Source organism: Caloenas nicobarica, chromosome 8 (genome assembly GCF_036013445.1).
Source record: "Caloenas nicobarica isolate bCalNic1 chromosome 8, bCalNic1.hap1, whole genome shotgun sequence".
NCBI lineage: Eukaryota > Metazoa > Chordata > Aves > Columbiformes > Columbidae > Caloenas > Caloenas nicobarica.
In genome coordinates this window covers 17,132,094-17,149,661 of record NC_088252.1, presented here as the reverse complement: position 1 = coordinate 17,149,661, position 17,568 = coordinate 17,132,094, and the positions used below count along the sequence as shown (strand labels likewise).

Below are 17,568 nucleotides of genomic sequence, written 5' to 3'. Positions count from 1 at the left end.
TGTAAACTACTGGGCGAGGGTTGCTGCTTAATAGCAACAAACCAGTGTCCTTTGAGGACCGTTCAATAAGAAATGGCTTGGAAACCCAAATCCAGAGCTGACTTTGGCTCAAATGCAGCTGAAGTTGAGACCTCACCTGGAGCTCATGCCCATCTGGAATACATCTGTTCTGCTTGGTTTTTGAACACCCCTTTCTGACCACAGTCACTGTGCTTACCAGTTCCCAAAAATCAGGCCATGATGATTTTTTGCACCTCGTAACAACATCCAACACGCGTCGATCAGTCACAGTATTTTGGTTGTTTTTCTTTTGATTAAAAGCCAGACTTTCCCTCCTCATTGCAGATATAGAGAACTGATACACTGGCTTTACTTTACATAAACATCCATTATTGAGAGCAATCAAAATATTTAAGATGGCTTAAACTTATACACAGGAAAGGGAAAGTAATTACAGCGAGTCTGATATTCTATGTACTAACTATTGAAGAGTTTTCTCTCATAATGGTGCCTACAACATGCCTAGTGGAGAAAGCATTTGCATGCTTTTTTGGCTTTGCAACATTTGAGTATTCTTAACTTTTCTACATTTTCTCATAGGACTCTTTCTTTGGTGAAGTTATGGCATCAGAAAGCAACATTGACTTCAAAAAAAATCTTACAAGCATGGATGGCAAGAATGAAACCTCTCAGCAAATGCGTGGTAGTAAGAAATCAAACATAGCAGCAAACAAATTGAATGACATTCCAGAAGCATTGCAAGAGGTCAAAAACCACCTTGGGGATGGAGCAGCAGAAAATATAATGGAGAGAATAAAAATGACAGAGAAAAAGAAGAAAAAACAAAGTGATGACGTAGACGCAGTGAGCCGTAAACGGAAAGCAGAAAACAATGAAAAACTAGCTGTGAAAGAAGAAGAAACAACATTAGAGACTGGCAATCAGTTTATCCCAACACCTCTGTCTCATATTCCTCTGAAAATCCTAATGGACATTGAAATGGAGTTGGTCTACACTGATGAGGAGGAGATTTCCTTTGAGTTTGCTGAGCCTGTGGTGTCTACGAGCACACAATCGGCATGTCATGACCCTGAAAAAGCAGATGCTCTGAGTGCACCTGATGGCAGCACTTTGCCCCAAATTGACAAACAGCTTCAGATGACACTCTGGGAAGCCAGCGCTTGCTACAGGCAGGAGAACTACACAGCGGCAGCAGAGCAGTTCTCAACAGCACTGGAGGTACGGGGTTAAAGACGTGTGATCACCACAGCAAAGTAAATGAAAGGCTGTCATTGTCCTGACTGGGTGTAATAATATCAAAGTGAACAAGGAGCACAAACCTCGGATGTGTATGGTTTACTGAAATTCCACCCAAAATCTGAAAATTAAGAGCTATAAATAAATCACAGGAGGGAGGCACAGGACTGCATAAAAAAAAGAAATCTTAGGTGATTTTGTATTTTTCTCTAAGTATTCAGTTGTATTTACATATGGGGGAATTTTAAGTACCATAGAGTGGGGGGAAAAAATGCTTTTCTTTTTAAACCCACCTCAGGGACAAAAAAAACATCTCAATAATCAGGAGAGTTGCCACCCTGCCCCAGCTGTCCATCCACTACAAGGTAAAACATTTAATTCTTTGGTTAAGGAAAAAGTTCATTTTATTATCTTGTTTTCCCTACAACATTTCCATCATGCACTCTGTTCCCCGTTTTTCTCCAAAGCCAGAAGATTAATACTGAATCTGTGCAGAAATCCTTTTCTTTCTGCATGGGAAGGAACAGGTCCAGTGGTGTGCAACATCCTCTGGACATAAATGGCTTTCTCTGCAGCTGCTAAGAGTCCAAAAGCTGTTGGGTTGTGGGTTTGTTTCTTTTTTTTTGCGGGGGGGGGAGGTTGTTATGGTTTGGGGTGGTTTTTTGTTTGGGTTTTGTTTGAGTTTTTTGTGTGTGTAAAGACAGACTTCTTGCCTGCCTGAGATACTAAAGAAACAATATGACCTTGGCGACGATCTTTGAAACTGATCTGTAATTTTAATTACTTTCTGCCTTGAAGTGCTCAAACTGGAGCTGTCTTCAACAGTCTGTTTTTCAATAAGTAGTTATTTCTGTGTTTTTAAAAGTAGAGTCCTTTCCAGTTTTGGGCTGAGCCCCACTCCCCCCAAAAGGAGGTATCTAAAGACCTTTAGCATTTTTGAAAATCTCAGCAAGCCTTGAGTTTTTTCAGTATAAATTGAGAAGAAAAGAGTAAAAAAAAAAAGTGTTCCTAGCACTTTGGCAAGCTTGCAATTAATTTCACAGGGAGAGGGAAGAGAAGGCAGATGTAGGAAACCCCAGCAGGTGGGTCACGGTTACGTCCACCAGCCTCCTGTTTCCTGGAAGCCAGAGCTAGCAGCATTTACAGTAAAACTGACTGTTCAAAGTTGTATCATTGTTCCCAGATTTCTCTAGTGCTGCTAATCTCAGTTAATTATATTGGAAATCCCTTGTATTATGACCACGTAATTCATAATGTGCCAGCAGAAGTCATGGTTCATAATAATCACATAATGGGCGAGGACTTAGACGTAATCAGATTTTAGTTACCCTGTCGTGTTTCCATAATGCTGCTATAAAACCAACATAATCACAAAAAAGCCCCAGTTATTTAAACGTTTTTATCAGATTGATGTACAGTATCTTTCACTCTTTTTTTTTTTTAAACAATGTAAGATAACAAAAATTGGATTACAATTGCTGGGAACAGACTATGATAAACTGTTTGCTTGTGTGCAGAATGAAATTTAACAATGGCATCAGCCTCTCAATTTTTAGTAATGTTAAACCTGTTAAATAGTAGCACTCTGCAGCCAAATGCTGCTTTCAAAGAGGTAGCATTAGAGCATTTTGAAAACAGTACGTCCACACGCAGAGCTGTCTTATAAACCTTGAAAGATGCCCTATATCCTCACAATTAACCCAACTGCTAACATTTACTGTGCAGATGAGGGCTTGACTTTCTCCATGATACAAAAAAGCACTCTTAGCAGCATTTTAAAGGCCAGTGTCTGCTTCTCAAATAAAAAGCGAAGAAAAAAAAAAAAAGATACTTTCATTTTCCAGGAATATGGTTGGTGACTAGAATAGAGAACTTGCAAGCTGGAGTCTGGACTCTCAGTAATGTTTTATCTTCGCTCTGACCCCAATCACTTCAGCTATGCACTTGACATCCTCAAAAAGGGTCCAGCTGTACTTGTTTCAGTACCATACTGCCAAACTTAATTCAAATCATTTGTAAAACATGAAAGGTTTGCCGTTGACAAGTAAATATCCTATTCCTATTTTTTTCTACAATGCTGAAGACATTTTATTTTAAAACAATAAATATTATAGCGGTGAGTGAGTAAAATTAGAAAGTGCCACCCTCTTATGCTTTTTTTTGTCCTACACTCAGAAATGAACTGTGATGGGGACAAAAAAACCACTTGTCACTTGAGGAGAAAGGAGCACTTGTCACCCCCTAAGAGAAAATGGAAAGGCTAACAAAGAGACAAACTGGTGAAAGAATAAGTAGAGATTAAAGAATTCCTTCCTGGGATTGTGGGCAGACTGATTGGGAAATCACAGAATTGTAGAGCTGGAGCTTCTCAGCAGTCTCTTAATCCAGCTCTCCTCAGAAGCAAACCCCAAAATATCCCTTAAAAGACACTTCTGTACTCTGTTTCTAAAAATCTACAGTGAGACAGACTTCTCATCTCTATCAGCAAGCCGACAGAAAGTTTCTCCCAATCTTCTATGGTGCAAAACAGCCCATTGTGTGTTTTGTATCCTTGTTTGACACGAAGAGCAATTAAACACCACTTTACCTCTTTACTTGCAACCTCTTAGCATACCTGTTTTCAGTCTTCTCTAAATTAAGTAAATTCAATCACTGTAGTATCTCCTCCCAGGCCACATTTTATAAGCTTCTGTATCATTTTTTATGCTTTTCTCTGCATTGCCTCCATTTTGTCTATTCTGTGATTGGAAATGTGGTTGCTTGGCCCATATGGGTGAAGAGACGTGATACGTAACAAGAAAATTCAAAGTTATGGTTTCTGGTGTAAAAATGTTTACAGTCATTTTTCAGATTTCAGTGAATTAAGGTTTTTAGTCCGACATGACAACATTTTGAGTTAGAGACTGATCCAGAAAACCACATGCATAGTATTAAATTTCTATAGTATAAACTAGTGCTACCTTACATATCACAAATATCATGCACTTCTTGGCTCCTCTTTAAGCCAAAATTTTTCTAGATTCATCTATATATTCATGTGGTATCATAATTCTTTAAATCATGTTGTTTTTCAGATATGCAAATAACAGGCAGTTCTGAAGTCTAGCATTGAAATTATTGGATTGAAAAAAGAAACAGGAAAATTATTTGTCGGAAAGGAAAATTGAAATGCTTGTTTAATTTAAAGACTTCTACATGTTGGACAGCATGCTGCTGATTACCACAGACATCAGGAAGGCAATCTCATCAGAAGAATTGGTGGATTCTCACTATTTCTGCACTATTTAGCTACCATTAAATTAATCAGGAGGGACTTGGTGTTAGTCAGCTGCATTATAGTTGGCCGGGGAGAGGGAAAAAATAACGCTCCCTTGGAGAACTCTCACCATTAAAGCTTAAGAATCAAGTAGTTTCTGTTGATAATGAGGAAAATAGCAGAAGAAATTGGGGCAATAGCCCTCACTCTTCTACTTCCTATCTCAATAATAAATATATTATATATATTACAGTGAAAACCACTGTATATTTCCCTAAATTTTTGGCATCCATCTGCTAGAATATAGGGAAATAGGACCTGAACATCTGGACTCAGATACGAAGGGTACGAGAAATCCCTCTTTAGCTTGAAACCTCAGTGGAAGCCACATACGTATATCTATAAAATCTCTAGCCAATTAACAGCTTAGCAACAAAATAACATTAAACCTTTATGAGGATCGAAAGATCTTGTCTCAAACTAATCCCCTAATATCAGAGAGCATAAAAGACTTCAGAAACATCAGCCTGTTTAAAACCTGCACAAACTTAAATTTCAGACCCTGCTGTTCTGAAAGCAATCCTCCCCCTGTGATTAAAAAAAATAAATGAGAAAGGTTCATGACTGGCACACACAGAAATAAGTCCACAGTATCTCTGCACACAGCTTTCGGCATAGAATATCTCAGAGACATGAAATTCATCCCACGTGTGAGGCGAAGGCTTCAAACAGCATGTGATTAATTCACCAGAGTGCTGTTGTGGTGCCTTCCACAAGCTGGAATATCTCCATTTTCCACAGATGGCTATTATAGGCACCGTTCCTATGGCAGGGAGATAAACATTAGTGCCATCTTTTTTGCGCACCTTGAGTTTTAGATTAACCTTTTCTGCGGCTCATTGGCTTGTGATTCACTGCTTGCAGAGAAGGCTTTGTCAAGACCACACTGTCTCTTCCAAGCAACAATAACTGCAAAAAGGAAATCTTTTGAAAGTGGCTGTGGCACCGGTGCCTTGTGGACATAATTATGTCCCAATACAGGATCAGGCAGCATGGTTCGACCTAGCCTGCCATCAGTTTTGTAATATGACAAACAAAAAAATGAATATTTACTATATAAATACGTATGTGCAAAGAGGTTCATCTTAAGTACTCTACCCACTGGTAGAGCACGTTAGAAAAAGTGACAGACAGCTTCTTTTCCCCTTGCTTTATAGGGCATGAAGACTGGAATTCCTGATCATCCACAGGAATGAAAGGGGTTATAGAGTTTTCCCCGTCCCCTCTCACCATGAAGAGTTGTGCAAGGACTAGAAACAGTTTAACGCCATGAAAGTCCTCAAGAGAGAGAATATGAAAGGTTATATATTTATTTTTAGCACCAACTCTCTGGAGCTAAAAATCAGACTCATAGGTTATCTGTCCCTATCATCAATACAGGCCCTCTAGAAACGTCCTGGGAGTACATCAGGTCTTGGACAGAGAACATCAAAGATGACAGACACTGATCCCTCAAAGCCTGAGTGTGAGATGCTCACATTAGTGTCTAGAAATATACTTTTAACCTCTAATAACAACGTAATTTCCTAAATACAGCCTACTCATTTAACTTGCTTATTAAAAAAACAACAACAAAACAAGCCACAAAAAACTCATACACAAAAACCACCAAATAATCAGCAGGTTCTCTCTCCCTACAGTCCCATCACTACATTTTTAGGCTGCAAAGCCAAGAAATTGATTTTTTTTTTCCCTCTATTGATACTTATTGTCTTTTATGGCTGCAGAAGATTTTAGACCAGGAACATGAAGCTTACAGATGGCTCAAATCTGGCTTATGGGACAGAGTGGGAATCTGTTATAATGATCCATTTGGACATGGTCCCATTTTTTGATCACTGAATTTGAATCTATTAATCTTCTAGACATTTCCAGCATGCCTGTCACCGTGAAATAAAGCTGAGGAGCTGCGTGGCTATTTGTCTATAAGGATTTGTGCCCCCATCCTTCCTGCCTGAACTGCTGTTACGTATCTGGCTTATAAGGTGCTTTTTTTCCTCAAAGGAATACTATGTGTTGACCATAAAACAATGTATTTCTTCACCAGTGTGTATGTATAGGAGCAAAATCCCTGTTCCAGAATGGACAGACCATATTTTCCCATAATTTTTGTGCCAAAACAGATCAGCCAATTTCTAATTAACTCTAATCGGTTTCCTCACATGCTATTGAATTATTTACCTGTAAGTGACAAGTGCTCAAAGTGACCAAATATTTTCTCCATACTTTGTAAACATTATGCAGTATATTTCGTTGTCACAATCAAAAGCCTCATTGACCTAAACACACGCAAACCACGTGTTTTACAAACACTGAGAAACAGAGACAAGGTCCCTGTAGTATATTCCTCAGGAGGTAACACAAGGAAAAAAATTCCCTAGGTCCCTGAACCCCACAGCTCCCCACATGTATCACATGCATTGTGATACTGATAGCAGATAAACCCCAACATGTGATGCTGCCTCTTGTCTCTGAATGCAAAGTGGTGTCTCAGAGCCCATCTTTAAGTGGGGTTTATGTTGAGGGCCCCAAGAAGTTGGAAGTGTTTATCCTCCCAACTGCCACCTGCTCCTGGAAGGTATCATACAGGAATAGGGAGGGCAGAGCAATTTGCGGCTAATTTGTGGCTCTAGGTGCTTCCTGGCTAGAGCCAACACAGTGCAAAAAAAGCAGTGACAGTTGGCTTAATTTATAGCAAGAAAATTAGGCAAGTGAGGAGATTGTTCAGACACCAAAAGCAGCTAATACAGGCAAGCAGCAGGCACAGAAGGTATGCTGTTAAAGAATTTTCTATGTGAAATGTCTTTAAATCATATTGCTATGTACCTATATAGACTCTGCAGAGGAGAGGCAGAGACACAGGCTGAAGTGGGCACTGAATTGGAAAGCATTCATGGACTGATTTGAGAGTAACTTTATCCATGAGGACAGTTTAGAGAAAATGTGTTATTAAAGTACTTTATTTCCATTTAGAGATTCACACAGGCATACACAGACAGTAGGTGGTGACAGCTGCTACCAGAACCATTTGTTATCTTACTCCTGTTCAGCTTTGACAGGGTAAAATGAATATAAATGCTGAAAAGCTTTACAGAGGTGAACGAAACAATAAAAAGTAGGGGGGAATGAATTCTGGTTAGGTTACTTTAAGGAAGAGCTTTATTTCTGTTTATTCCTGAGGCATGGATATGTGCTGTGTTTTTAACACTGACAATACTGTTGAAAGGATTCTTGGTGGAGTTTGCCAAATCCACACCATCCTGAGGTGGGGAGAGAGGGGAGAGCTGGCCTTGCAGCTAACCTTCATGTCATATCCAAAAATTGCATGAAAATAACGCATCAGCAAATTATTGCTTTTCCCTAATAATCCTGTCCATCACAATGGAGTGAACCTTTCACATAGTTTGCGTTTAATAAAAGTGCCAGTGAGATATCTCTGTGTTTGGACTTAGCAGTAGCAAATCTCTTGGCAAAGGGATTAAATTAGTTGGCCTGAAATTATATTGCTTTTTCCAAGCAATCATGACAGCTCTCAAAATCTTTCTACAATATAGTCACATCACACCAGCTGACAGTTGCCTCCAAAAACACATTCATTTTGGCCAGCTCCTCCTGTGAACATTATCAACAGACTGGTGCTCCTGCTTTGAAGTCCAATAGGCATCTTGAACGACAAGCCTATCAAGAGGTGGTACTGGTATCAGTTTTGACTTCTAGCTGATTTTTTGGTTTTTACATGGAATATTTACACCATCCTTAGTTTGGTTGTGTGTTGGATGGACTTACAGTGGAGGACTGAAAGATTTTGTATTACAAAGGCAATCTATAACGGAGACTTCAGTATGTTGTACAAAATATAACGCTGCTCAGAAACTATTGTAGTATATTGATTCCACAATGTATGTTTCATTAGAGAGCTCTGGGGTTGATTTTTTTTTGTTTCTTCTTCTGTGACTACTCCTCTCACCCTGGCAATACTGATAAAAGGAACACTCCATAAAATAGGAATTGATAATGATAGGCACAGATTTATAGCACAGCACACAGATTAAGCTGAAGTCAAACAGATGATATTTTTCCAAAACCTTTGTTCCTCATTTAATGCTTCCAAATCAAATTATTTATAATATGAGAAAGACCCTTAAGTTTGCACTGGGGGAAAGTAAAGCCTTTATCTGAAGTGGGGCCAATAAACAGGAATGACTTCATCTTAGGAGTGCTGCAGGGGACGTCATTAGCTTCTGTAGGAGAGAAAAATTCAAATCAAGTTTATTTTTATAAAGCAGAATCCACGTAGGAAAAAAAGGACAAACTAAAACCCTATATCCTCTGAAGTTTGTGGGCGCTTGAAATCTTGTTTTTGCAAAGAGATTTTGTCTCCTGAAAGGCCAGAACAGTGACAGATTCACAAAACCTGTCAGCCTTTGGAGAACGTAAAATTTAGGTTCCAACTTCTCCAACATTCTGCCCCACCTGATCACCAAATCCCTTCCATGTACTTCTGGTTTCTGCAAAAAGGGCTGATTGTAGCCAAAGAAGAAATTTAAACCTAGACAGAGACAGGGCTTAAGACAAACCCAATGGAAACGTGGGGGGAGCAGGCAGAACCCCATGCCAGCAGACGCCATGGTGAAGGCAAGCAGCCTATTCAGTTCATCTGGTACAGTCAATACTTACCGGATCCAGGCTTTTCTGCCAAATAGTGGTTTTCTGAATAGAAAATAGGGATCATTTCTCAAAACTTATTATCTGAGGTATATTTGGCTCTCAGCCAATACTGCGTAACCACTAATATCCCCAAGATAGCAAATACGTTCTGTGCACGCATTACTATTACAGAATCCAGTGCTAACTCTGCATAGAGCAGCTAATATGCCAAAAATATCATATATATTATTTGAATTACCCATTGCAAAGCACATTGCAGGAAACCTAGTAAATTTAGTTGTTCTCTACCTGGCACCTGCATTCATATTTAGCAGTGAATTATATATTTTCAATATGTTTTCTAGCCAGTTATTTACACAAATCTCATTAGCAATAAAGACAGGGGGTTTATATACAATTCCTGCTCTGCTGACTGAAATTGCATACCAAGATGTCAGTATGACTTCAAATAGGAGCCGGAAAGTTATGCTGCATGAAAACGTATTATTGAGAGAATATCCTCTCTCTTTTTATTCTCCATACTGACTTTTTTTTTCTCTCTCCACTGAGACAAAACCGCTGTTAACTGGTTCTTTGTTACACTGGTTTCCTACGGTATTTTTTGGTAGTGCCTAGCAGTTGTAAGGACTGGAATACAGTGCAACATACAAAAAGCAGTTTGTTTTCGGCCCTGTGTGAGGCTTGCTATCAGGCTTTGAAAGTTATTTTCAGAAGTAGGCTTCCTTAGCAGACATTTTCTGGGATGTAGTTAGTGTTCAACTTGCCAGGTGCCTGATGTGCAATGCAGTGACGTTACCAGGCTGATTACTTGGATGGCTCTGAAGTGAAGGCATCTGGTTAGGACTGTTGGCTAGTCAGAAGGCAAGACACTAATTAAATATTTCTTGCCTTTTCAGGTTTGTCTCTCTGATTAGCCACTCTAAAAATCACCCCAGGGAAACCCACAAAGTAATCTTTAAAATGGAGAGGCATGATCAAACATTCCTCTAGTAACAACCACCACCACGACCACAATAAAACAAAACACGCAATCAGCTCCAGCAAGGCTAGCAGGTTACTGCTGTAGTCACGCTGACACTTAACCCTTTCAGTATGGCAGAGGTAAGCATGAGTGATCTCATGGAAGTTGCAAAAGAATCTCATTGATGCACACCATTTGAACCAATTTACCTGTTTTCCCAAGCTAAATTTGCTAACAAATATGTATCTATATCCACACAGGGAGATGGATATCTATTGGGCATCTTATTCTTTAAGGCAAACTGTATTCCTGAATTTAACAGACACCAAACCTATAGTAGCGATTAGTAAACTGTTACCATAGCCAGTTTCTTACACTCAAACATTTCGCCTTGTTTTCAGTAAAGAGTGTCCTGGCAGAAATGCAAATGTGCAGATGTACAAATCACCAGAGCTCTAATTTTATTTTTCCAAACACCACACATGCTAACTGGAAAGCTACCTTAACAATCAGCATTTCCACTGGTCTTTTACCAAAGTCATGGTGGGTTTGGGGGGACCTTTTCCTCACTTTCTTATTAGTCAATGCCTGGGAGGTCTTTACTCATAAAATTTCCTTGCTTGCTACTACCAGAATTAAAACCTTAGTACCAGAACAAGATCTATGCTAAGTTCATAGTGTCACAGACTTGTTCTGTGACCTCTGACAAAGTACTTTATCATGAACATTTATAAAACTCTGGTTTCAGCAATATATTTATAGGGTGCTACACATGGTAAGAGAAACTTCCTTTATCAGTGAAAGATAATTAGTGTCAGACACCACTTATACAAAAATTGCAGGTAACTGTTTCATTCCTTACATTTCATATACATACTCGGTAACTCTTTGGATGGGATAACAAAGCAGTCTTCTAAAGGATGTGTGATACACGTGCACAAAATCTGCATGACCGCTTCCAGTTGTAACAAGGGCCCCATAATAATATAAATAAGCTTTTGCAGGATTTTTAAAATTCAATATTATTTCAGGAAAAAAAAAAATATTCCTATCTACTGACAGGGGTACTCTCAGGTAGACCAAGTCTGAAAGTTAAAAATACTGTTAGTTTGCTAGCTATGGTAAAGGACATAAAATGGTACATTGCAGGTTTTTAAACCCCAGATTGGCTGTAAATCTTCCAATGTTTAAGTTGTTTACTCCAATTTCATAGCCTTAATAACCTTTAAGATATTGGCAATATTTCTGCAGACCAAAAGTTCAAAGTCTTGGTAAGAAGAACCCCCATATTTCCCAGTTTGGAATTAAAATAAAATTCCATAACATTCTGTTTCTGGGATAAGAAACCCTCAATGGTACAATATGTAATGACCTCTAGAAGCTCACATCTATATTTGAATGTCCTTGTGACAGGAGCTTAGGGTATTCAGAGGAGCAAGATGGAGCTGCTGTTAACTTTTACTCCAAAAACACTAACAGCCCTTTCGATCTTCAGAGGTAGTTTTATTGGGCTGTAGATTATAACAAGATAAGGAAAACTCAGTTCTGCTGGGTAAAACATGCAAATTGAAAACAACTCTCCTCCCTGCTCATTATATCTGTGCATGGCACAGCCTTTCTTCTTCCCTTGCTCTCAGTCCAGCAGGGTTTCCCAAAGTTACAACAGTCTGTAGCTACAGAGGTTCCTTTGGATCCCTAGGAAATTTTCCTTTTTCTCTTCCCCTTTGAAACTCAGATGTGAGTCTTTCTACAACTCCTCTCCACATCCCCACCTGTACTGCAAAATCCCAGCTCACTCTCTTTCCTGACTCACTTCTCTTCTGGGAACTTCCCCAAAAGAGCTTTCTCAGATGCTTTCTGGCACTGTCTTTGCCTCAACCCCCCAAAAACCACTCAGACTCAATATTCAGTGGCAGATCAGAAAACACAAGAAAACAGTCCTTCTCCTGATGCATAGACAAGTCCTTTTATCAGGAAGGCCAGCAAAATACAGTAAAGGGCGATGAAACACACAAAAAGGTGTCATCTCCATCAGAGTCTGGCAAATGATGACATGCTCATCAGTCTGTATCAAGATGGTTCACCCAACACAAACCTTTTCCAGTGGTGCCCATATTGCTACCAAAAAGATCCCTCGTATCAGCCAGTACATTTAATTGTGCATCTCACTAATAACAGACGCTAGGGCTATTTTGTATATTCGTAACCTTTCTGCTTAGTACAGAAGGAGCCATTTCTGTAAAATTAAGTTAAATCTTACTTCTGGTGCATGTTGCTGTTATTACTATGGAATTAGTGTGGATGAGTCCATCTCAAACACATTTATCCACTGCAGAAATGCTACATAAAAATCAGGAGAGAGCTTGGGTCTAAAAAAATGATACAATCTAGATAGTCCCAAACATAGGCACATCCTTTAAAATATTACTCTGATTTTTGTGAGATTAAAGATTGAGTTATTATTTGTTACTTTGAACTCTTACTCTGAGATGTCTTAGAGAAGACCTGGCAGAACCCAATCTTCACTGCATTGAAACATATTTTCTGAATCCTTATCTGTTCAGATATGGTTTACAGAGACTCATGTCTTGGTTTTTGTCAAAGATAACTGAGGGGTTACACAGGTCTATACATAACTCTTCCTATCAGCAGTAAGACTTGAGGAAACTCTGAATTGCGGCACTTTATACTGAAGAGATCCCTAAATGATTCTTTTCTTCTCACAATCATTCAAGAACTTGAAAATCCAAGAAGTAGCCTCAAATCTCTCATTCCCATAAATTTCACAGAGGTCACAGCATGGGCAATTCAGCTGAAAAGTGTTATTACAGAAAAACTTGACGATACTTTTATGTTCACTGATGTGAACATAATTCTCTGGGTCTTTTAGCTACGTATAGCACGTCTTATCCATAGAGACATTTCAGCAGATATATATGGCACCATGAGCAAAGTTAAAAGTGATGAATTCTCTGATTTATAACTTCTACTGATAACAAGATGATAGAAAATCTTAAATGTATGGGTGTTGTTATATACACTGTGTAACTTCACTCAGCAGAGAAGGGATGTGAAAAAGATATTTATCACACCTGAACTAGGGGCACAGTTTGCTGAATGACCCTTCTTGTCTGTAAACAATTGAGTCAATCTCTAACCAATGCACAAAAATCTTACATTTAGGGTTAGCTTTGTAGGTGCTAAGTGTGCATGTGAGTCTATAATCCTTTTTGCTTTGAAGGATCACACAGAGGAAGATGCATACATATATAGAAGAGCTTTTTTCTTGACAGAGTTAATCTTCTAAGGAGATCTCAAACTGCTGAGTTGACATGGCACCTCCTAAAAATCAACCACTGGATTTTAATTACATAGGCACAATAAACTAATTATTATAACTAAACTTATTAGTGATGAAGAGCCAGACAAATAGCCCAGAGCCTCCTCGTTCTATTTTAAAGCTTTGGTGACTGGCAAAAGTGGACTCAAGCGAAAGTCCCTTGGATATATCCATTTAAAGCAGAAGCTGCGTTCATCCACATGAGGCTGCAGTTGCACATCAGTGCCATAAGGGTCCTCAGCATTGGTCTTTGTGTGATCTGAGAGTTTAAGCACACAGCCTAGATAAATATTAATTTGTTAATCTTCGTTAGAAGTCTACTTTTAAAGCTGAATCACAGTGAAGTCACCTAGTCAGATGAAATCATCGCACATTAAACAAACCTCTTAGGGATGTTCAGCCAAGCAAAGGACCTTCGACTGCATTTTCATTAGTAGCACTATATCGTTATTGTCCTTAAAAGACAAGGCTCTTACACTTAATCTATTTGTTTACAGTTGTATCTAATTGCTTATAGTTGAATTTTCTTAAGAACTAAAAGTTAATTTTTACTACTCTTTGGCATTACAAAATCAGGTTGCCTGTAGATTAATGAAACAAATATTTGAGGACTGAAGGTTGTCCTGCCCACGATCATACCTCTGCTAGTGCTGAGGATTCTCTGAAACTTGGAGTTGTGGGTTACCCAATTCTAATGATGCACATTATCAAATAGAACATTATTTGATGGGAAAGTCATTGGATGTGAGTAACAGCAGGCAATTTATCTATCAGGAAGATAATTTTTTTTTTTTTTAAACAGAAGATATGTTTCTCTCTGCTAAATTCTGTACAGCTCAAGACGACGTAAAAGATGGTTTATCTCATCCTTGTTACTTCCTATGGCAGTTTCCAGGAAGGAAAAGTCCTTCCAGTAAGTGAGGGGGAAAAATTCTGGTTTCCTTGCCTTGTATCACACTCTGCTGTCCTACCCGTGAGACTAAGGCAGCAGAGCCTAAGGCAGAGCTCACCACTGCTTTACTGGAATAAATAACAGCCATCTGAGACTCCTCCTTCGACCTCTGTCTCAAGATGGTCATGGATTTTGGGAGCCTGAAGTTGAGCCTTCATTTTTGAAAACAGTGAAAAATATAGTTTCTTTCCTAAAATTGCTTTTTTGTTTTTATCTTATTATCTGCTCTCGACTATCCCTTTCAGGAGAATGACGTTGCATTTTATATTACATTCATACATGTTTGTACTGATTTTCATAGTGGTAACTCTAACTAGAGTCAGGGTATATTTTACTTAGAAGTCAGTTTTCTCCATTTATCAGTTACAAAAAGGTGTATTATAACATTAGTAAATATTGGTTGTGTTTCTTGCACAGCTTTGCAGTAAAGGTGCTGCTATAGACCATCCCTTTGAGTCATCTCCAGAAGACATTTCCAGTATCGCCAGTTTTATTGAGACAAAGCTTGTAACCTGCTACTTGAAGCTTAGGAAGCCTGATGATGCTCTGAATCATTCACACAGGTAAAAATAAATATTGATCAGATACACTGCTAAGACTGAAATCAAAAATTAAACAAAGACTATAAATCCTGGTGCAGGGAGAATCAGTCTAATAATGAGAAAACAGGAATCAATAAAACACAACTTACAAAGGGCACTGATGTATAGATTGGACTAATTCTCAAAATTCGAGCTATTAAGCCACAATAGCCATGCATACATTTACTGCTTTGATTATACAGCAGGTGAGGATATGCAAGTGAGTCATGTACATAGTTCAGGGCACCCTTAAATTGAAGCCAGAAAAATATAAACATTCTCAGTCTTATCTGACAGTAATGATACTATGAGCTCTTGATCTCTTTCAAGCCAGATTAGGTCAGGGATGGCTTCAAGTTATTTTTCATTACGTAATTCCTCATGTGCTCACTTGTGATCCACATCAAAAATCAGCACCACCAGCAATGCATAAAGAAGCCAGAAACAAAAGTTGCACATGGTGGAGATGAAATTCCCACTAGTTTCAGATGAGTTAGGATTTTGCTGGGTTTGTGCTGCCTTTAATTAGTATCCAGGCATAAGGATAGTTTTCGTCAAGCGCGTGCCTGTCCTGCCAGCAAGACTTCATTATTGAGGTCTCTTTTTTTTTTCCCCTTGTATGATATATATTAAGATTGACAATGCAATTAGTGCAGGGTGAGGATTTTTTCATACAATCATCTTGAATGTAGCTACGAAAGAGTAGTTACAACAAAAGAGAAGGCAGATGCTTATGCCTAATGCACAGAAAACAGTGGTGAAGAATAAGGTGCTGGTATAGAAATGCGATGCTGTCATGGCACTGGGTTCATTTAGATACACGCAAAGTCATGGGAAGTCTGAGAATCCTGACTTAATGATGAGGTCTTCTTCTCCCACCCCTGCTCCTCCACACCCCTCCCCCAATCATTTTTTATCTGTAAAGCTACACCTACCCAGAGCCTATCCACATCATGGGGGTGTATTCTTCAGACTGGTTCCAAGTACCATCTGAATGCCCATAAGTAGTTAGAGAACATTAGGTGCTCTCCCAGGGCACATCTAGCAGGGACACCACCTGTATTCCTTTCAGGTAGATTATTCTGTTATGTGAGCCAAAGCATTGGAAGTGGGAAAGACTGAGATATCACAATACAAAAAAAAAAAAAAGCAAACTAAAAACCAACCACATTTTTTCATGACTTCTTACAGACCATGTTAGAAAAGTGAAAAATAAACTTTGACTGGGCTCCCAACTTCTGGAAAAATGTAAAAATGTTAATGATCACTCTCTTCTTCTGTGATTTCCAAAAAAACACTAAAACAATGAAGCTATTAGGACAGTATAGATATAACTAGAACAGGAAATACTTGTCTTGACCTCCTTTAAATTACCTTGATTTCAAAATCATAAGGTGTGCTGACCCCAGTGCTACAGAAATTAAAGCCTATTCAGACATGCTTTGGTTTCAATTGTCTTAAAACAGAAACCCATGACCTACACAGAAAATAAATGCAGTCAGATTGAGATCACTGGAAAACTGAAGTAGGGAAAAAATCTTCACTCATCTTTCTTACATACAATTATAACAATTTATTCGTAACTCATTCAGTTACATAGCACAAAGAAAAGTGGCAGTCGGTAATGCCTATTTTCAATATAAATCATTGAATAACTTGCAGACTGGGAATAAATCTACTGACCATGGTAGTCACATTGTAAAATACAGGAACTGATATGATAGTATAGCAGCAAAAAATATTCTGCAGCATAATTAACACAAAGACAAAACTTGAAATATAATCAATAGCTATATTTTTCAAAAGGAGCAAATAAATTACTCCAAGCTATCCTCCTAAAAATAGCTTGCTGCCATCAGTTAACTAGTGCATATAGAATTTTTATTCCCATTGAGTTTTATGTCATCACCGCATTTTAACGGTTTGCTGGTAATCCTTTGGCATTAATCATGAATCCAAATTAAAATATTCATTTCTGCATTTATTTGCATTTACTGAACTATTCTTCCTTTAATTTCATGTAAATTTCACACCTCCTGCATTCATTTCTTAAGCCTTATTAACCAAAAAAAAAATCAGCTTTAACATTCTCACACCTAATTGTATCAAATATATAGAAGCGGGTTTTGCTAGGAAGATATCTTACAAGATATCACAACTAGACAAGTAGAGAAAAATGCCAGCAGCTCAGTTTTAAAGTGTTCAAGAACAGGCATCTTCAGAGGAATAGCTTTCCTATTCTTAAGAAGGGAAAAGAAGCACAATTCATATCATCAGCTTTATGTCCTGTATGAGAAGCCAAGTCTGAGTCCTCGTGAAAAGTGGAAATTGTGCTCTCTGGTTTCTTAATACCAAAATTTAAGGCTGCCTTTAGCATCACTGGCACAACTGAGGACACAGGCTGGGTTCCAATCATTTGTCAGGCCGATACAAAAGATTTACCCTTCACAATCAAACACTATTAAAATCACTTCTCATCTGTCAAAGCCTTAA

General features: G+C 38.5%; 1 protein-coding gene across 1 annotated transcript in view; it reads left to right on the top strand.

The window, feature by feature from the left end:
* Positions 1-621: 621 nt before the first annotated feature.
* The window catches only part of SPATA16 (spermatogenesis associated 16), a 79,234-nt gene continuing 62,287 nt past the window's right edge, over positions 622-17,568 (top strand). The window contains exons 1-2 of the mRNA XM_065640429.1: positions 622-1,239; positions 14,912-15,057. Of these exons, the coding sequence (XP_065496501.1) occupies positions 622-1,239; positions 14,912-15,057 (764 nt within the window). The remainder of the gene's footprint in view (positions 1,240-14,911; positions 15,058-17,568) is intronic.